Raw genomic sequence first — 19,387 nt, forward strand, 5'->3', positions numbered from 1 at the left:
GAGAGAGAGGCAGAGACATAGGCAGAGGGAGAAGCAGGCTCCATGCACCGGGAGCCCGACGTGGGATTCGATCCCAGGTCTCCAGGATTGCGCCCTGGGCCAAAGGCAGGCGCCAAACCGCTGCGCCACCCAGGGATCCCTCTTCAAGTCCTTCTTAAGTCCACCCTGAGGTTATTGCAAGGAACAGCGGGGTGAAGGAGGAAACTAAGAAGATTAATCAGCAATACCTGACACCTCAAATGAAATGGAAAGCCGGTTGTTGATGAAGAAAATCTAAATAAGCTCATGAATAAAAACATACTTCTGTAAATGGGAAGTAGGTGAAATAAGTAAGCTTCACCAAGAACTTTAAGTATTTGGATTTCAATGGCTGCCAAAGAAATGGGAAGAAAAAAAGAGCAAGAAAACCAAATGTAACTTTTATACAACAACAGCTTTTATATCAAGTTTTTTTTTCCCCAAAAGGAAGAACATTCTATTTTTTAAAAAATAGAGCTATATTCTTCAAAAGTGAATGTCTTACAGACAAGGAAAGGCTTAGGAGCTGCTCTAGATGAAAACACACTAGAGGGACAGGACAGCTAAGTGCAATATGTCATCCTAGATTGGATCTGACACTGGAGAGGAAAGCATGCTATAAAGGACATTATTAGGTCAATTGTTAAAACTAGAATACAATCAGCAGATTAGGTATTGTATTAATGTTCAACTTCTGGAAGGAATATCCTTATTCTTAGGATATCCTATGTGAAAGAATATCCTTACTCTTAGGAAGTCTACGTTGAAATATTTAGGGATAAAAAACTATGAGGTAGGCAATTTACTTACAAAAATAATTGTTTAATTTCAAAATTGAGATATAGTTGAGTAGGTTTTCAATTTTATGGTAGACTTTTAAATATATTACTGGCAGATGCCAGATCTTAAGATTCTGTATGGCACTGTCATTAAAAAGTATAAATTCAGGCTGGTCCTCAGGTGATGGAATCCCTCTGAAACCACAACATCTAGAGAGCCTCAGAGAAGTGGTATTCATTTGGGGACTGCCAACAGTAACCTCTGCATAAAGTAAGCCATACTTGTAATCATTCTTGAGGCATGCTGGCTGATATACTTTATCAGGGCTAATACATCGCTGTACACTCCAGTTGATCTAGAGCATAAAAGGAGTATTGCTTATATTGTAGAGCCAAAAGGGGCTTTTATACTTATTGAAATCAATGCTTCCCTAATTCAGGATACTGGAGAACCATACATTTCAGTATAACTTAATTTGATACAAGTGGATATTCTGAAGCCAGACCATCTGGCCCAAACTCCTGCTCCACACTTGACTACATGTATGTCTTTTAGAAACTTACTTCACCTCTCTTTGCCTCAGTTTACTTATCATAAAAATAAGGATTAAAAAAAATACTTAAGTCCTAGTATTATGTAAGGATTAAATGAGTTGATACTTTGAAAACACAAGAGTGCCTGGCCCATGATAAATACTCCAGGAATGTTATTTTTTAATGTCGATTAAATATTGCAATAGAGGAGACAGAAGAAGAAAAGATGCAGTGACATAAATCCATATCTCGTACTGTGATATTCACCTATAACACAGAAGGGCTTTCGGGCAAATCTCAGTCTTCCTTGCCATCCTCTATATCGACAACAGCAACCTGCAGACCAGATCCGAATGATGAACTCCAAGCCAAAGACGACAATCATCACAAACTCCTAAAATATGAAATAAGACATGTTAAAGAGAGGCATTATGGAGCAAACCAGAGGGAGAGGCTCCATGGGCATTTTTGGACATTTAGGCACTTCATCTAAAACCTATAGTCATTAATGCCTAGAGTTAACATCCCCTCTTCTTTATTTATTTATTTATTTATTTATTTATTTATTTATTTATTTATTTATGATAGTCACAGAGAGAGAGAGAGAGAGGCAGAGACACAGGCAGAGGGAGAAGCAGGCTCCATGCACCGGGAGCCCGATGTGGGATTCGATCCCGGGTCTCCAGGATCGCACCCTGGGCCAAAGGCAGGCGCCAAACCGCTGCACCACCCAGGGATCCCTACATCCCCTCTTCTTTAAAGCAAACTAAACATGGAGCACATGTGAACCTCACATTGTCTGCATTTTCCATCATGGAATGCTATTCCTATTCAAAGTCCCTCACACTTTGTAATTTAGGAGTTGTTTTTAATACTAAACATGCTGGTTGAATTACAGATCTGCCTTGTGTAGAATATACAGAGTAACTGACTTTAGCTACCCGGTAACATGTGAAATATCTGAGATGAAAGAGGGGACCCTGAAAACACAGCTTTATACTTTTATAAAAAACAGACCTTCATTCTGTTGCAAGAAGTGATATAATCCCTAAACACTTAAGAGTCATTCTTAGAGAAAAAGAAGTAAACATATTGAAGTATACTGAGTTCTTTTGTTAACGGTGTCAAAACCTTCTTATGAGTCAGAAAGTTTCAAAGGCATTATTGTGTGTGTTACACATATATTCTTTGTCTGAAGTACGACACTGAATCCTCAAAATCTTAAGTTTATTAATTCTTATGTTGTCTTTTGGTAAGAGATACCCAGAAAATAATATCTACTTCAGCAAAATGACTGAGATTGTTTAGGAATAGCTGTGAGTGAACCCTGGGGAAAGGTCAACTAATGTGGCTTATTAAGTACTGGGTCATAAAATGAGAAACCAAATGAAATTTGTAAGAATAAAGCATCTCTGGAGCAAGCTTGTCATAGTCCCCTTGTTGTCCCTTTATAGGGACAGGCAACTGAGTTTGCCAAAATTTATTTTCCTTTAAAAAATAATTTCCTTTCTTGTTTTTAAACAAGGGTCGACTAGCATTTATAATGCAGAACAATGTTTATTAAATGATATTATTATAATTAATTAATTATAAAAGTGATACATGGTCTTACTAAAACCTTCAAACATCACAGAAACCTAGAGCACAGAAAGTAAAGGTCCTAATCTCCCACCCCACATACCAAGATAAAAACTGTTATCAAATTTAGAAAAATGGCATTTTTATTGCAAGTTTCAGGCAAATGTCTCTCTTTTCAGTGGGCACATATGATAATATTTTGCACTTTTGAAGAGCCTAGTAGAGACAGATCATTCTATCCTGTTATTTTGCATGAAGTAAGACAAATATTTTTCATGATGAAAAATTAATCTCCAATATCACTGCTGCTTACTTAACAGTGATTTAAAACTACCTATGGAATAAATCTCCAAAAATGATTTTATGCACAGATAACCAAAACTATGGTCAACATACACTCATTGATGATATGAGGGTTTTGTTTTATTTTGGCTTGGCTTTGCTTTTGAGTCTATATCTAGGTAGTTGAGTCTATTCATTCATTAAGGTGGCTAAAGTGCCAGAGCACCTAGAGTCAATCCAGTACATCTTTCCACATAGAAAAAACATGCTGAGAGGTCTGAGATGCCCAGGTAGTTGTGTCTATGTTCAATCTAGCTTTCTGGCAGGTCCACTTTTTTATCTCTCCCTCTACCTCCTCCTTGTGCCAAGAAGTTCAGCATGCCACTGGTGAGAGGCCCTGTTATAATGTATGCCCAAAAGCTTGAGCAACTAGGCACATCACACAGTGATCTTTTTTTTCATAGGAACAGATGACACCAACAGATGCACAGTCATTATTCTGAAGCAAGGTAGGTCACCACTGTACCATTTCTTTGTTGCACTGAGGCAGGCAGGGTAGATTCAACCTACAAATTCTGTACTCAGGGTCCCTTATTCAGGAATATTGCTTGCTGCTTTTTTTTTTTAAGAGTTGGGGGAATGAGTGAAATAAGTCAATTGGAGAAAGAAAATTATCATATGGTTTCACTCATATGTGGAATATAAGAAATAGTGAAAGGGACTAGAAGGAAAGGAGTGAAATGGAGTGGGGAAAAATTAGAGAGAAAGACAAACCATGAGAAAATCCTAACTCTGGGAAACAAACAAAAGGTTGCAGAAGGGGAGGTGGGTGGAGGATGGGGTAACTAGGTGACAGGCACTAAGGAGGGCACATGATGAGATGAGCACTGGGTATTATACTATATGTTGGAAAATTAAATTTAAATAAAATATTAAAAAAAGAGTTGGGGGAAATATCCTTCATTTCCTAATAAAACAAGAGGAAGTTGCAATTGGATTTTGCCACAGGGTCACAATTTCTGCCATGGGGGAAGTATATGAGGGTCAGAGTTCTCTCCTTACTAGACCATTACTTGGTGTTCTCTATAAGGGCTAAATTTAAAAAAAAAGATTTATTTATTTATTTGTGAGAGGGAGAAATAGAAAGTGTGCACACACAAATAGGGGGGAGGGGCAGAGGGGGCAGGAGAGAATATCCTTGCTGAGCAAGGAGCCTACCCCAGGGCTTGATCTCTTCACCAGAGACCATGGCCCTGAGATCATAACCTTAGCCCAAACCAAGAGTTGGACACTAAACTGACTGAGCCACCCAGGTACGCCTAAGGGATAAAATTTCTAGTCCTTGAGTAAGCAGAAATGAAGATAAGAACTCAGCAGATGACCATGGGACATTTCTTTCAGGCTCAGAGCTTCCGGCTATGGGAGATGTGATAGGGAACAAAAGCATGAAAACCATTTTGACCAAATTCTGCTATTGGTTCCTGAAATATCCACCTTATTTCAATTATAAGGAATAAAATGCTATTGAGTCAAAGAAGAGAGAGCATCTCAAATCTGACCAGTGAGGAATAGATTCATCAACATGTTGTATATTAGATCTCCAGAACTTATTCATCTTGCATAATGAAGCTTTGTATCCTTTGACCATCTCCCCTTTCCCCTTCAGTCCCTGGAAATCACCATTCTACTCTCTGCTTTTCTGAGTTTGACTTTCTTAGATTTCACAAATAAGTGAGGTGATGCAGTATTTGTCCTTTTGTGTCTGATTTACTTTACTTAGCGTGATATCCTCCAAGTTCATCCATGTTATTGTAAGTGGTAGGGTTTCCTTTTTTTAAAGGCTGAATAATATTCTATTGTATATGTATACACCACATTTTCTCTATTCATTTGTCCATTAATGGACACTTAGGTTGTTTCCATATCATGGCTATCGTGAATATGGGAGTGCAGGTATCTCTCCAAGATCCTGATTTCATTTCTTTTGAATATATGTCCAGAAATGGGATTGCTGGATCATATGGTAGTTCTGTTTTTAATTTCTGGAGGAACCTCCATACTGTTTTCCATAGTGGCTGCACAATTTACATTCCCTCCAACATGGTACATACGGGGTTCCCTTTTCTCCACATCTTTGCCAACACTTGCTATCTTTTGTCTATTTAATAATAGCCTTTCTTACAGATGTTAAATAATAGCTCATTGTGGTTTTAATCATCAGCATTTCCAAGATGATAAGTGATGTTGAGATCCTTTTCATATACCGGTTGGCCATTTTCATGTTTTCTCTTGAGAAATATCCTATTCAGGTCCTGTGCCCATGTTTTAGATCAGGTTATTTTTTTGTTGTTGATGCTATTCAGTTATGGAAGTTCCTTATATATTTGCATATTAACTCCTTATCAGATGTTTGGTGTGCAAATGTTTCCTTTCATTCTGGAGGCTGTCTCTTCACTCTGTTGGTTTCCTTTGCTGTACAGAAGCTTTCTAGTTTGCTGCAATCCTACCTGTCTGTTTTTGCCTTTGTTGTCTGTGATTTAAGAGTAATGTTCCAAAAAGTCATTGTACAGACCAATGTCAAGAAGCTCTTTTTTCTATGTTTGCTTCTAGCAGTTTTATAGTTTCAGGCCTTGTATTTAAATATTTCATTCATTTTGAGTTGGTTTTTATATATGGTGTGAGAAAAGGGTCCAGTTTCATTCTTCTGCATGTGAATATCCAGTTTCCCATTCATGGTAAAAACTCTCAGCGAGTTAGGATCAGAGGTTTATTGTTTCAATTTGATAAATAGCATCTACAAAAAAAACTATAGCTGATGTCATAATTAATGGTGAAAGACTGAATACTTTCCTCTAAAATTAAGAACAAGGTAAGATGTTAGTTTCATCACCCTTATTCAACATAGTTAAATAATACAATCACTGCAGTAAGGTAAGTAAAAGAAAAAAAAGGCATTCAAAGGTCGACATAAGACAGCCTCTATTTGCAGATGACATGATTGTTTCCAGAGAAAATTGCAAGGAATCTTCAAAAAAAAAATGCTTAGAACTAATAAGTGAGTTCAGTAAGGTTGCAAGATTTAAGATCAACATATAAAAATCAGTCACATTTCTGTATATTGACAATGAGTATGCGGAAACCAAAATTAAAAGCACAATATTATTTATAACCATTCCAAAGAAAATAAAATGTTTAGCTATGCACTTAACAAAACATGTAAAGGATATGCATGCTGAAAATTACAAAATTTTCATGAGAGAATCAGAAAAGACCTAAATAAAGGGAAATATGTTCATGAATTGAAAAACTCAACACAATAAAGATGTCAACTTTTCATAAGTTGACATATAGGTTAATGAAATTTCTATCAAAATCTCAGCAAAATTGATTGATTGATTTGAGAGAGAGAGCATGCATATATGTGAGTGGAGTGACATACAGAAGGGGAGGGAGAAGGAGAGAGAATCTGAAGCAGACCCCACTGAGTGCAGAGCCTTATGCAGGGCTTGATCTCACTATCCAGAGATCATGACCTGAGCTGAAACCAAGAGTTGGACTCTTCATTGACTGAACCATCCAGGTGCCCCTGGATGCTTATTTTGTAGACACAAACAAACTTATTCTAATATTTATATGGAAAGTCACAGGCCCTAGAAGAGCTTAAAAATATCCTGAAAAAGGAGAAAAAAAAGTGGGGAGAGTTAATTTATCTGATATTAAGGCCTACTATATACTTTTAGTAATCAAAACTGTGTGGTATTGGTGGAGAGTCAGACACATATAGAAAAATGGAACAGTAAAGAGAACTTAGAAATATATCAGACAAATATAGATTTGGATAAAGGTACAAAAATATGGATTTTCTTGATAAAGGTACAAAAGCAATTCAATGGAGAAAGAAATAGCTTCTTTAAAAAATCATTCTAGGACAACTGGATATCCATACGCAAAAAAAATGAACCTCAATCTATAGCTCATACCTTATACTGAGATCTATTCAAAATAGGCTGTAGGCTTAAATGTTAAAGCTACGAAACTTTTAGTAAAAACCACAGGAAAAGATTTTTGGAATTTGTGTTAAGCAAAGAGTTTTTAGACTTGACACCAAAGCACAAAAAATAAAAGGAAAAAATTGATAAATTGGACTTCATCAAAAGAAGAGGATGAAAAGACACACTATAGACTGGGAGAAAATATTTGCAAACCACATATAAAAACTCTCAAACCTTAACAGTAATAAAATCCAATTGGAAAATGGGCAAAAGAAATGAATACACATTTCACTAAAGAGGATATAAGAATGGCAAATAAGCATATGAAAAGAAATTCAACATCATTAGCCACATGGGAAATACAAATTAAAACCACATGAGATAACACTACACACCTATCAAAATGGCAAAAGTAAAACACTGTGCCCACACAAAATGCTGAGAAGAATGCAGAGAAACTAGATCACTTATGCATTGCTGGTTTCTAGAAGAAAACAATTTGATAGTTTCTTATAAAACTAAACATGTAGTTACTATAAGATTTAGCCATTGTACTCTTGGGCATTCATGCCACTGAAATAAAAACTTATATTTATACAAAACTCAGTATATGAATGTTCACAGTGGATTTATTCATAATGACCAAAACCTGAAAACAGTCCAGATGTCCTCACCATGTAAATGGTTAAACAAGCTGTGGTACATCTACACCATGGACTACGTACAAATCAACAGTAAAGATAAACGAAATATTGATACACACAGCAACTTGGGTGAATCTCTAGGGAATTATGTTGAATACATAACATTTTTGAAATGAAAAAGTTTTAGAAATGCAGACCAGATGAGTGGTTGCAAGAAGTCAGGGATGGGGGAGAGGTGGAAAGGAGGAGGTGACTATAGTTATTAAAGGGCAACTTGACAGGTCCTTGTGGTGATGGAGCTATTTGATGTCTTGACTGTTGTCTTGACATGACTCTCTACATGTGCAAAAATTATAGAACTGAATACCCACATACAAATACATACATGCCCACATAAAAATACTCTAAGAAAAACTGGGAAAATCTCAATAAGATCTGTGGATTGTATCAATACTATTCTTTTGCTTGTGATAAAGTTTTCCAAAATTTTATCATTTGGGGAAACTGGGTAAAATGTATATAGGATATTATTATTGTATTATTTCTTACAACTGAATGTGAATCAAGAATTATTTCAAAAAAATTTCAGTGAAAGAAAAAGCCATCGCCCATCATCTAGCCAATAGGTAGACTCAGAAATGTGTTGCTCTTCAAATTGAGATACTAGATATGCTCTCACTGTGTTTTGGTTTAATGGTACTCTTTAAATGACCCTTTGGATGGAGTCTCCTTATTTTATTTTCAAATGACTTAAAAATACAAACATCTGCTATGCTCAGTTGAAATGATTTAGATTAGGGATGGTTCTGATCTTTTTTGGACCAGCCATGTGACATGTTCTGGTGCCTTTGCTGCTGTACCTCAGGATAAATCAGTTCATTTTCTCTCACTTGTTTTTAATTGAAATAAAATGTTCATTATTTACTCAAGTGGTTGCTAAAGAGATTAATGAATAATTATTGGAGTACTTGACCTACTTGGAGGAAAGCTGCAATGTAAGCTGGTGTTATTAACAATGGTTCTGTCCTTTATTGAAGCTTCTAAAAGCTTGGCTTTGACAGCTCTCTATAGAACAAAAGGCAATGTTTATTATTTTTATCACCTGTCTTGAAGGAGTTATAGTGTTTCCTCATTTGTACTCACAGAATTTTGGTAAAACACAGAATACCTTTCCTATTCTTAAAGACTAAGAAATTGCATATAGAAATTAAGAAACTCAACAGGCAGTGGTAGAGCTAGTCCTAGGCTCTATCTAGAATACTTATTAAGAACACTAACCTAGCACTAACTCTCTTTTCTAGATATTAAGGAATAATCTTTATGTAACTCACGAGAGAACTGTGATGCTATTTCATTAATATAGGTGACTTTGCTGTACAATTCAAGATTTAAATTTTGTTCTTGCAGCTAATTTATTTTTGAGTTACTCAAAGTGGTTTTAGGTATAGACTGATTGATTTTTTGATACAAATTCAGAATGCCTAACAGCTCATGTTCTAATTGTTTTCTCATTAATTAATAGCCCTGTTCATTAAAACACAGTGACCTTTGTCTAATCTACAAGCTGTCTGCTGTGACCATTAGTTTTTTCTGGTTTTATGTCATCAAATGGCATTTTTGTGAAGATGAAATGCCAACATTATAAACCCCATGACATTTGCATCAATTCTTAAAGAGCTGTGGCTAATTAGACATAAAAAATTGGAAGTACTTACTTTATTCAGAATATCAACATAATCAATTTCTTGCTATTTTTGCTCCTTTGTGTGTGTGTGTGTGTGTTAAAGTAACATAGGGCTAGCAGGCCAGCATGCCTCTTCACAGAATCCCTGGAGGGAAAGATCTGTGACGTAAACTGAGTCATAAATTTTAAAGAAAGGCAACAGTCAGAAGGGTTGCAGTTATAATTCTTTGTAATTTGGAAAATCCTATGAGTATAATACACACTAAGGAAGTGAAATTAAGATCTAGAGATTGCTCCACATTTAAATCAGAACATGGAAATAAATACACAAAAGCAGGTCATCTTTTGGATATTTGTCTCCTCCAAGAACAGAAAAAGACCCTAAACACATGTTTACTGACCATCTCTTAGAGGCCATTATGTGCATCCATTGTCAATTTAACTTCCTTTCACATTTCTCCTTACTTTTCAGGGTGGCATATTAACTATTAATATCCTAGAAGAGAATCTGAGAGAATGAATGTCTTCCAAAGGGACTGATTTGACTTGGGGTTGAAGATATGTCAATATCTTCAGGATTACACTTGCATCTAGGGAGGGGAGTGATGAGAATATGACAGAGCTTTACTAAGTTGCTTAGTGGACACTGAGTGGGCTTGTGCAGAGAAAGGGATATGGAAATAGGAATAGGGTAGGGATGGGGAGATCAGAACAAGGTGTGAAAGGGCATGGAATGCTTCCTGCTTTTGGAAACAGTGATTGAGATGGTTTTGAAAACCAGTATCTGGGGCTGGCCTTTTTTCCTGTGAGGCTTAGGAAGATACCGATAGATGAGTCCATTTCAGGAGCATGAGAGAAACCCAGTGTCCCCTAAGGTCTTTCCTTTTCCTGATGGATGATTCCTGAAACTTGTCTAGAAATCATTTATCCTTTCAAATTTTTCACTCCTATTAAAGTGCAAATCTCCCTCTGAAAAGTAATTCATTAACCATATTTATATGCAATGTTCATTTTTTTAAAAAAGATTTTATTGTTTTTTTATTTATTTTATTTATTTATTATTTATTTATTTATTTATTTATTTATTTATTTATTTATGATAGTCACACAGAGAGAGAGAGAGGCAGAGACATAGGCAGAGGGAGAAGCAGGCTCCATGCACCGGGAGCCCGACGTGGGATTCGATCCCAGGTCTCCAGGATCGCGCCCTGGGCCAAAGGCAGGCGCCAAACCGCTGCGCCACCCAGGGATCCCGATTTTATTGTTTTTTAAAGTAATCTCTGCACCCAACATGGGGCTCAAACTCACGACTCTGAGATCAAGAGTCACCACCAACTGAGCCAGCCAGGCACTCCTGCAATGTTCATTTATCCCAGGAGGTTTTCACTGGGGCTTAGGGAAGGGAGTAGTTTGAAAATGTGTCATCCCAAATGGCTGATTTACACTTATTACCAAAGAAGGCAGTTGTCTGCAAGCCAGGAAGAGGGCCCTCCTTGGGGAATAAAACCAATCATTACCTTGATCTTGAACTTCTAGCATCCAGAACTGTGAGATATAAACATCTGTTGCTTAAGCCACCCAGTCTATGTATTTCGTTGTAACAGCCCAAGCAGACTAAGACAAATGGCTTTGGTGCTACCAAGAGATGGAGAGTCGTGTCAGGACTGGGCGTGTTTTTGGAGAACTTTCAGAACTTATTATTTTTCTTACTTGGGAGTTACATTTCTGCCCTGACAGCCACCTTTGCTTGGACCAAAGAAAGTGCTATAATACTGAGAGGTCTTCTGATTTTCAGAAAATCTGTACCTTCCCTCTTCTTTTAGGATATTTGCATAGTTTAGTATAACTATTCTGCAACATTTCTTTCACTTATAGCTTTTCTGCCTTTTATGAATTCCCTTTACAAATGCATACTGAGGGGCACCTCAGTGGCTCAGTCTGTTGAGCAACTGCCTTTGGGTCAGATTGTGATCCCAGTGTTCTGGGACTGAGCCCTGCATCAGCCTCCCTGCTTTGCAGGGAGCTTGCTTCTCTCGTCTCTGTTTGCTTCTCTCTATCTCTCATGAATAAATAAATACAATCTTAAAAAAAACCATAACTTTAAAAACAAAACAAAACAAACAAATAAAAAAACCCAAATGTATACTGAATACCATAACCATGCAGGATATAGAGATGGGCAATAAGTCTGTCACCCTTGAGTTTATAATCTGTTTGGGATGATGAGACACGCACACTAGAAAACTCACAAAATGATGTACAGTTAGTGTTGTGCAAGGTGGTCCTTTGAAAAAGGCCTCACTCATTGTGGCAAGTCTTCTACGTAGGTAGTCCTTCCCTAAATGTTTGTTGAAATTTCCTTCAGTTCAAAACTTCAGGTTCAGCAAAAACTAATTAGCATGCTGCTTTATCAATTCATTAAGATCAAAATTCTGAAAAAGGGCTAGCTAGAAGTAGAAAAATTAGAAAAAGTTAATTAGCCTATGATTTTTTTCTAATCTGCCTATTCAGCACTATTGCACTAATTGTAATTGGAGAGTGAATGGTTTCTCACTGCAAGATGTCTTAGTGTCAGTGTGTGCTTATGTTGATTAATTGAAGCTACAGAAGAGTAACAGTAATTACCTATTTTAACTCCTATGATTTATAGCACTGAACCATTTTGTTTTCATTTGGGGTCACCTGATGATACCTCATTTCTTTTTACTATCTTACTAGAATGATAGGACTTTTTGCCTGCCATTGGTTACAAAAGGTTCTTTTAAAAATATTTTTATTATCATCAGAAACAAAATAGACCAGAAGTAACCATATATACTCCAATGTTTTTAAATGGGTTTTGCTTATAAAATATCAATATCACTTGACATAGCAAATATTCTGACTAAAAAAAGGACTACTAGGGCCATTATGAACTCAAGTACCATCTCCAGCCACCTGGTCCAGACAAGCAGTATAGGATTTTATTAAATTCCTGACAAAGAGTATCATTGATCTTATTAAGGTAGGATTATATCATGAATTTTCAATGACCTAAAACTTAATCATACATAAGAAAATAACTGCCACTGTAAGTCAGATTCCTGGTAGGAACACTAACAAATACATTAGGAGGGACAGAACAATGCATCTCTGTGACAATGACTTTAAGTAAGGCATTTGTACTCAAACTTCCTCAAACTCCTTTGATTGTTTATTTTTAAATATTTTATTTTTTATTTACTCATGAGAGACAGAGAGACAGTCAGAGACTTAGACAGAGGGAGAAGCAGGCTCCATGTAGGGAGCCTGATGTGGGACTCGATCCTGGGACTCCAGGATCACGCCCTGGGTCGAAGGCAGACACTAAACCGCTGAGACAACCAGGTATCCCTTTCTATTGTTTTTTGAAACCAATTTTAACTATGCCTGGTAAGTTTTTTGAAACCAATTTTAACTATGCCTGGTAAGTTGAAGTTGACCACGCTGTTTCTGGTCAATATGGACAAGAAAGGTTCTTAAGACAGGCTGGGAAAAGACAAAGAAACTGAGGAACAGTTTGTTCCTTTATCTGAGTATGCTTCTGGTGGAATCCTCAAATGTTTTAGTTTTTGGAGGAAGCATAACTTCAGGGAGGAGCCAGAGTGGCTACTGCTGCAGCCTGTGTTTTATTAACTCAGTAGTGAGGATGGCAGAGGCTGTGGTGATGGACAGATGGAACTCTGAACACCTCAACTGTTGAGGTGTCCAGGGGGGGAAATATTGCTTGTTGGGAGACTGTGAAAACAGGAGGCATAATCTGGAAGAAATAGAAAACTTTGGGACCACAGCTTTCAGAGGAGGAAAAGTGATGGGCAGGGGGATTTCAGAGTCCAGCACAAATCAGTTACTACCTTGTTTTCTTTCCATGTCCACAATCTATAGGTTGCACTGCAGACCTCTATATGCTACTGGGAAAAATCACCACACTTTCTTGGGTCATCTAACCCATGTTTCTTCTAGGCTTCCTGATAGGACAGGTGTTATTTTTATTTTTTATTTTTTATTTTGTTAGAGAGAGAGAGAGAGAGAATGTGAGCAGTGGTGGTGAGGGACAGAGAGATAAGGAGAGAGAGACTCTTAAGCAGGCCCCACACCCAGAACAGAGCTCAACACAGGGCTCAATCTTAGGACCCTGAGATCATGACCTGAGCTGAAATCAAGAGTCGGACTCTTAACCAACTGAGTTGCCCAGATGCTCCTGAACAGGAGATATTTTGATTTAAAATGGTCTTGGTTTACTCCTCTCTTACCCCTTACCCATAATTGTTTTCTTTTATAAGAATCAAAATGCATTTTGTTACCTAATGTGTACATTTTCCACATTACCACAGTGTGTGTTATTGGTATTAGTGTACTCTGTGGTAACAAGAACAATATCCTTTGGTGAGTGTTGAGAGGTAAGAAAACACACCTCACTCTGTATATATTGTATACCCGCTAACACACAGACTTGTATGTGCACTTGCACAGAAGCTTTCAGAATTGACATTGGGATTCAGTCAACAAGGCTGGTGTACAAGAAAAGGAGAGAAAAAATTCTAAGTGTGAAAATCTACAAAAAACTATTAACAAGATCTACTACCACAAATTGAAAATGTGTATCAGTTCAGTACAATCCCTGATAAATATAAATTGTTAACTATCCCCAAAGTATGTAAATTGATGGCACTGTAATAATATTCCATTAATGATACTTTCTAAATTGGGGGAAAGTTTGAAGTTATCTGACCTTTCTAACATTCAGATCATAAAGAAAAATAAAATCTATACAAGATCACTTATTTTGATAGCTTCAGTTTTATTAACCATGGGAATCTTCATGGGAATCTTTCATCCTTTATGAAATCTGTCATGATTCTGGGATATTTATTTATGTTCCTAATTGTTTCTAGTTATCCATCAATATCATTCAAGACTAGTCATGCTATAAATCAAGTGTACTCTTAAATTGAGTAATATCAAGGGCTTACTCATTGATAAATTTAAACAAATTTAATGAGCTCTGCTGCCAGTGAGATCTGCTGCCAGTTGTTCATTTGAACCATTAAATAATAGATTAGGAATGAGTATGTCTTCTACACCTACTGGTTAAAAAAAACTTAGATGAAGATAAAATGAGAAAGCTATTTGGGAAATTTTCAAGTATTTTAGAACACCAATTTTTATGATCCCTAAGCATAAGACATAGCACATGGCAAATACTTATCAATTTGCTTTGATGGTGAGTTATCATGACTGCTAAATCCAAGAAATATTGGAGGTATCCCTTGTTTCTTTTTTTTAATTTAATTTTATTTTTTTTTGTATCCCTTGTTTCTATTGTAACCTATTTTTGTGTTATGTTATTCACCAAGCCATGTTCTGATCTTAATTTGTTTTTCTCAAGTTTCTCTGCTGGAGAGAAAATGGCTTCTCTTGCTACATCTAGCCTTTATCTCAGAGATGGTTTCTATTGCACATAAACCATTACTCTTTTCTGCCCATAATAGTATTTGGAATGCAATTTCTGCGAAATGTCTCTGTTCACATCATCAACATATGTTAATTAATACATCACTGACTTCTTGTCACCCATTACGCACACCTGCCAAACAACCTCTGATCAGTGATGGCCTCCTTCTGCAAGATGAATTGCCATCACTTGGACTGATTTGGAAAATTACTTAGTGTAGGAGGGAACTGATCTGTCACAGTCATTTGAAACCCTGTTTTGCTCTCCTGCTCTTTTATTTGGTTGTAGACTTATTCCTACCTGGCAACACGACACTTGATTTGGAGACCATGGTAGTAGTATAATGATATATGAGAGGATTGATTCACAATTTTAACTAATAAAGTATCCCATACACAATTTGTGACCAAAGTGGTGGAAATACAGACTCATGCATTGACTTTACAGGACATTAACAAAAAGTGGGCTCTGAGCAAAAATAAGTGTATATTAAGAAGTAAGGTTCTGCCTTAGAAAAGAATGCATTGGAGAAAGTGCACTCCTTACCATTTCCAAAGCAGCATGGGATGTCTGAATAGATGTAAAGTGATATAGCAGTGTCAAGTTGACCTTTTGTAGAATCTAGACAAAAGAAGTCTCAGAGCAAGGTGTGCTGAAAGTAAATTTACTCAGAGGGGGCTGGGGAGGTGTTGGGCTGAATGGAAAGGGAACAAGGAACCACAGAGGTGGATTCTCCTGTTGAAGCAATGAGGGCTCTGGGAAATTTTCTCAGCTGAAAGGAAAATGGCTCCCCTCATTTGTGTTCCCTATCACCCTTGCTTGACTTCCAGACTAGTCCATGAAGCCTCCTTGGAGGAAACGCTGTCAGGCTCACCTCAAGGCAGCCTGACTATGGAGACTATCAAGGTGTGCACATCATAGCCTCTTGTCTTGGCCAAAACCATTTTTATAACTTCTTCCATTATTTTACTCTGCACGTCTGCATAGTAAATGCTGGCTCAGCACAACCTTATCTTTTTAAAGAGCACAAATACAACTCATTACTTCCATTTAGATATCCCTAATTTAGAATTTGTGATAATTCCACTGAAGTTTGGGCAACACTTATTTTGTGCCATTTATTAAAAGAGGATTTACCAGGCAAATTAAGAATAGAAATGAGAGGACAAGGGAAAAGGTTTAACATATTTAAAAGGAAACAGTTTTCAAGATCCTTAATAGTACTTATTTGCATTGAAACAATTAATGGAATCATTACAACTAAGCCATCTCATTAATTAAAGAAAACTCAGCAGGATCCTTATTTGGCAACACTTTGTTAGCAGAGATTCCCTAAGTATTGACTCAATGGAAAACTGGTAAGAAATATGCCTCCTCCCAAATTCTAATTACCCCCTTTCAGTCATCTTAAATGTTTCCCAAACATTGAGGTAAACATTCCAATAAGCTATAGCTAGCTGCATAAATTAGTGTACAGATACATGTCAGTCTGTGCTATTGGTATATCCAGGATCCTGTGATCACTGACAGCAGCCTCCAGCCTAGTAGAAGCATGGAATGCTGGATCCGAAGGAAGGGGATATAGCTCATCCCATGGGTTTGTGTGTTCTGTTCTGATCTTTTTTCTATCTTTCTTGTGACCTGATCTGGTAGAGAAGTCTACTTGCCTCTCCCTATCTGAAATGAGCCCCTAGATACCTAATAAATTGCAAGTGCTCCTTCCTAGGAAGCAGAGGGCCAGCACAATGACTTGATTTGGTCATTCTCAAACACTGGGATCATTAATTTAGTCATAGTAGGATGCTTAGGACAAAGTGCAGAAAGTGCAGATTCCACCATGTTTCATTAATTTCACTTAGCAGAAAGCAGAGGTTTGGAGCAGAGGGGCTCTGGCACTTGCGAGTTCTGTGACTTTGGGCAATGTAACTTAACCTCACTGGGCCTCAGTGTTCTTTTCTATAAAATGGGAATAAAAATTCCTTCTTTATAAGGTTGTTATCAAGGTTTAAATGACCTAATATTTGTATAGTGCTTACAACAGCATCTGACAAGCAGAAATCACTTTGTAAGTGCTAACTAACATGAAGTCATTCATCCGAAATTTATTAAGTGCTTACTGCATGTCAGGTCCATTTCTAGATGCTGAAGACACAGAAGTGAGCAAAGAGTAAAAAATTCCTATACTCTGGATGCTTCTAGTAAGGGAGGTAGATGGTAACATAATCAACATATTTTTTTAAAGATTACTTATTTATTTATTTGGAGGAGTGACAGCAAGAGTGAGAGAGGGAGGAGGAACAGAGGGAGTGGGGAGCCCAACCTGGGGCTCGATCCCAGGATCCTGCAATCGTGATCTGAGCCAAAACCAAGAGCTGGATACTTAACTGCGTGAGCCACCCAGCCTGCCCAATAAATAAGTACATCTTGTAGACATTAGAAGATAAGTGCTATTAGGAGTGATAAAGGAGGGTAGAGGTGCTGAGGAGGGCCAGTGGATGTCCAGCCTTAAACAAGAGAATTGGGGTAGGCCTTTCTGAGCAGCAGGTTGTTAAAAGAGTAACAAGCCTGGTGCAAAAACCCCCAAACGTGCATGAGGAATAAGAAGATAAGGTGGCTGAAATAGATGGAGTAAGTAGAGAAGAGTAGGAGGTGAGAATGGAGGGGAATGGAGGGCCAGATTGTATTTAAGGGTCATTGTAAGAACTCTGGCTTTTCTTCTGAGAGAAATGGGAGTGTTCTCCAGGACAAACACCTCAGGAAGAACCAGCTCGCTTTCTGTCTCCTCACTATAGCTGTTCTGGTCACTCACCAGGTTTTGGTTAAAGATGGGAAGTCTTTCTGAGAGGAGCTGGGTGCCCACTGACAATGCAAGAAGCAGGGCACGGAAACTGGGACAGGACCTATATGTCTGTCTATTCTAGGCAAGAGGACAGGAATGAGGCTGTAAGTTGAGAACAAGGTTTTCCCTGATGTGCTAAAGTAGAAACTTGAGGCTGTAAATATATGATATCATATCCTCATTAGATGATTTCCATAATTATCAGAACCTGCAAGTAGATGCTTTTCTGCTCAGTACCAAGTGCCAACCCACAGTTCTTCATTCCTAGTCTTCAATGTGGCCCTGAACTGACAAGCTTCCAAGAGCTTCCACTCTGAGGACATGGGAAACAATGTTAGATTTGATATGATTTACTGGCAGTAAAGGAAATAAGAACAGCAGATACAGAAGGAATAATTTTATATTTAATTTTTATATATTTTCTTTTTTTTAAAGATTTTATTTATCTATTAATGATAGATACAGAGAGAGAAGCAGAGACATAGGCAGATGGAGAAGCAGGCTCCCCTTGGAGAGTCTGATGTGGGACTTGATCCCAGGACCCTGGGATCACAACCTGAGCCAAAGGCAGATGCTCAACCACTGAGCCCCCCAGCGCCCAATTTTTATGTATTTTCCAAGATAAAATTAAATGGAAATTTAGGACACTTAAAATGTTTTTATTTATAAGTTTATAGGACATAAGACCTTACAATGCTTGCTTATCCTGTTCTTCTGCTTAAATTCTTCTCCCTGGGAATCTAGAGCATCAATAATGTAACAGTTTTGGTAAAATTGCCATTCTTTCCTTCAAATTTGATAAATACCTGGCTCAGAAGACTCAAGATAAGATGAAGATAGTGAGGATAGGATCATTCTTTCCATTTCTGACAACTAAGCCAAAGTTGGGGAGAAGATACTTCAAATTTTCCTTATTTTTTGACTTTAGGGTTACATGTAAAGGAGTGACCATAAAGTGAAAATATTATTAAAGAGGCTCAGACTGGGTGTTTTTCTGTATGTTGGTAAATTGAACACCAATAAAAATTAATTTAAAAAAAAATAAAGAGGCTCGGGACAAAAGTATTGTCTTCCTCCATCTCTCAACCAAATGCTCAGGGTTCTTAAGATGTTAGGGAAAACATGGGACTTGCAACTGATACTATTATATAAATATTGAAATCTTTGAGCATTGAGGGGACTGTTTTCAGTGGTGCTGAGCTGTGGGTGCCTACTGGGCATGCAGAGTATTCTTAGCATCTCAGTATCCTAAGGCTGGGACATGATTCACAGAAGTTGAGAGTGGTTATTTGCTTTGGTGATTTTTTTGTTTGTGTATTGGAAGGAGAACCTTCTTGAATAATGTTTTTGTTCATCCAAAATGTGAGTCTTATAAAAAGAGACTAGTCACCACAGTGGTTAGAAATTTCCATTTTATAATTAAAAAGAAAAAGTTGTTGGCTGTCAATAGAAACATAAAAATGAATTCTGGCTCTGGCTAGGGTCAAATTATGTTGAGACTTTATTCCATCCTTCTATATTTCCGAATGTTACTGAGTCAAGAGAAAGAGGAATCTCTCATTTC

At 37.3% G+C, this 19,387-nt stretch overlaps 1 protein-coding gene across 4 annotated transcripts in view; it reads right to left on the minus strand.

The window, feature by feature from the left end:
* Positions 1-19,387, minus strand: part of KCNQ5 (potassium voltage-gated channel subfamily Q member 5) — a 519,245-nt gene that overhangs the window by 145,505 nt on the left and 354,353 nt on the right. For all 4 annotated transcript variants that reach the window (XM_041761784.1, XM_041761768.1, XM_041761774.1 and 1 more), the window contains exon 3: positions 1,599-1,725. In XM_041761784.1, coding sequence (XP_041617718.1) covers positions 1,599-1,725 — 127 coding nt within the window. The remainder of the gene's footprint in view (positions 1-1,598; positions 1,726-19,387) is intronic.

The sequence above is a fragment of the Vulpes lagopus genome, chromosome 1, assembly GCF_018345385.1.
Source record: "Vulpes lagopus strain Blue_001 chromosome 1, ASM1834538v1, whole genome shotgun sequence".
NCBI classification, from domain to species: domain Eukaryota; kingdom Metazoa; phylum Chordata; class Mammalia; order Carnivora; family Canidae; genus Vulpes; species Vulpes lagopus.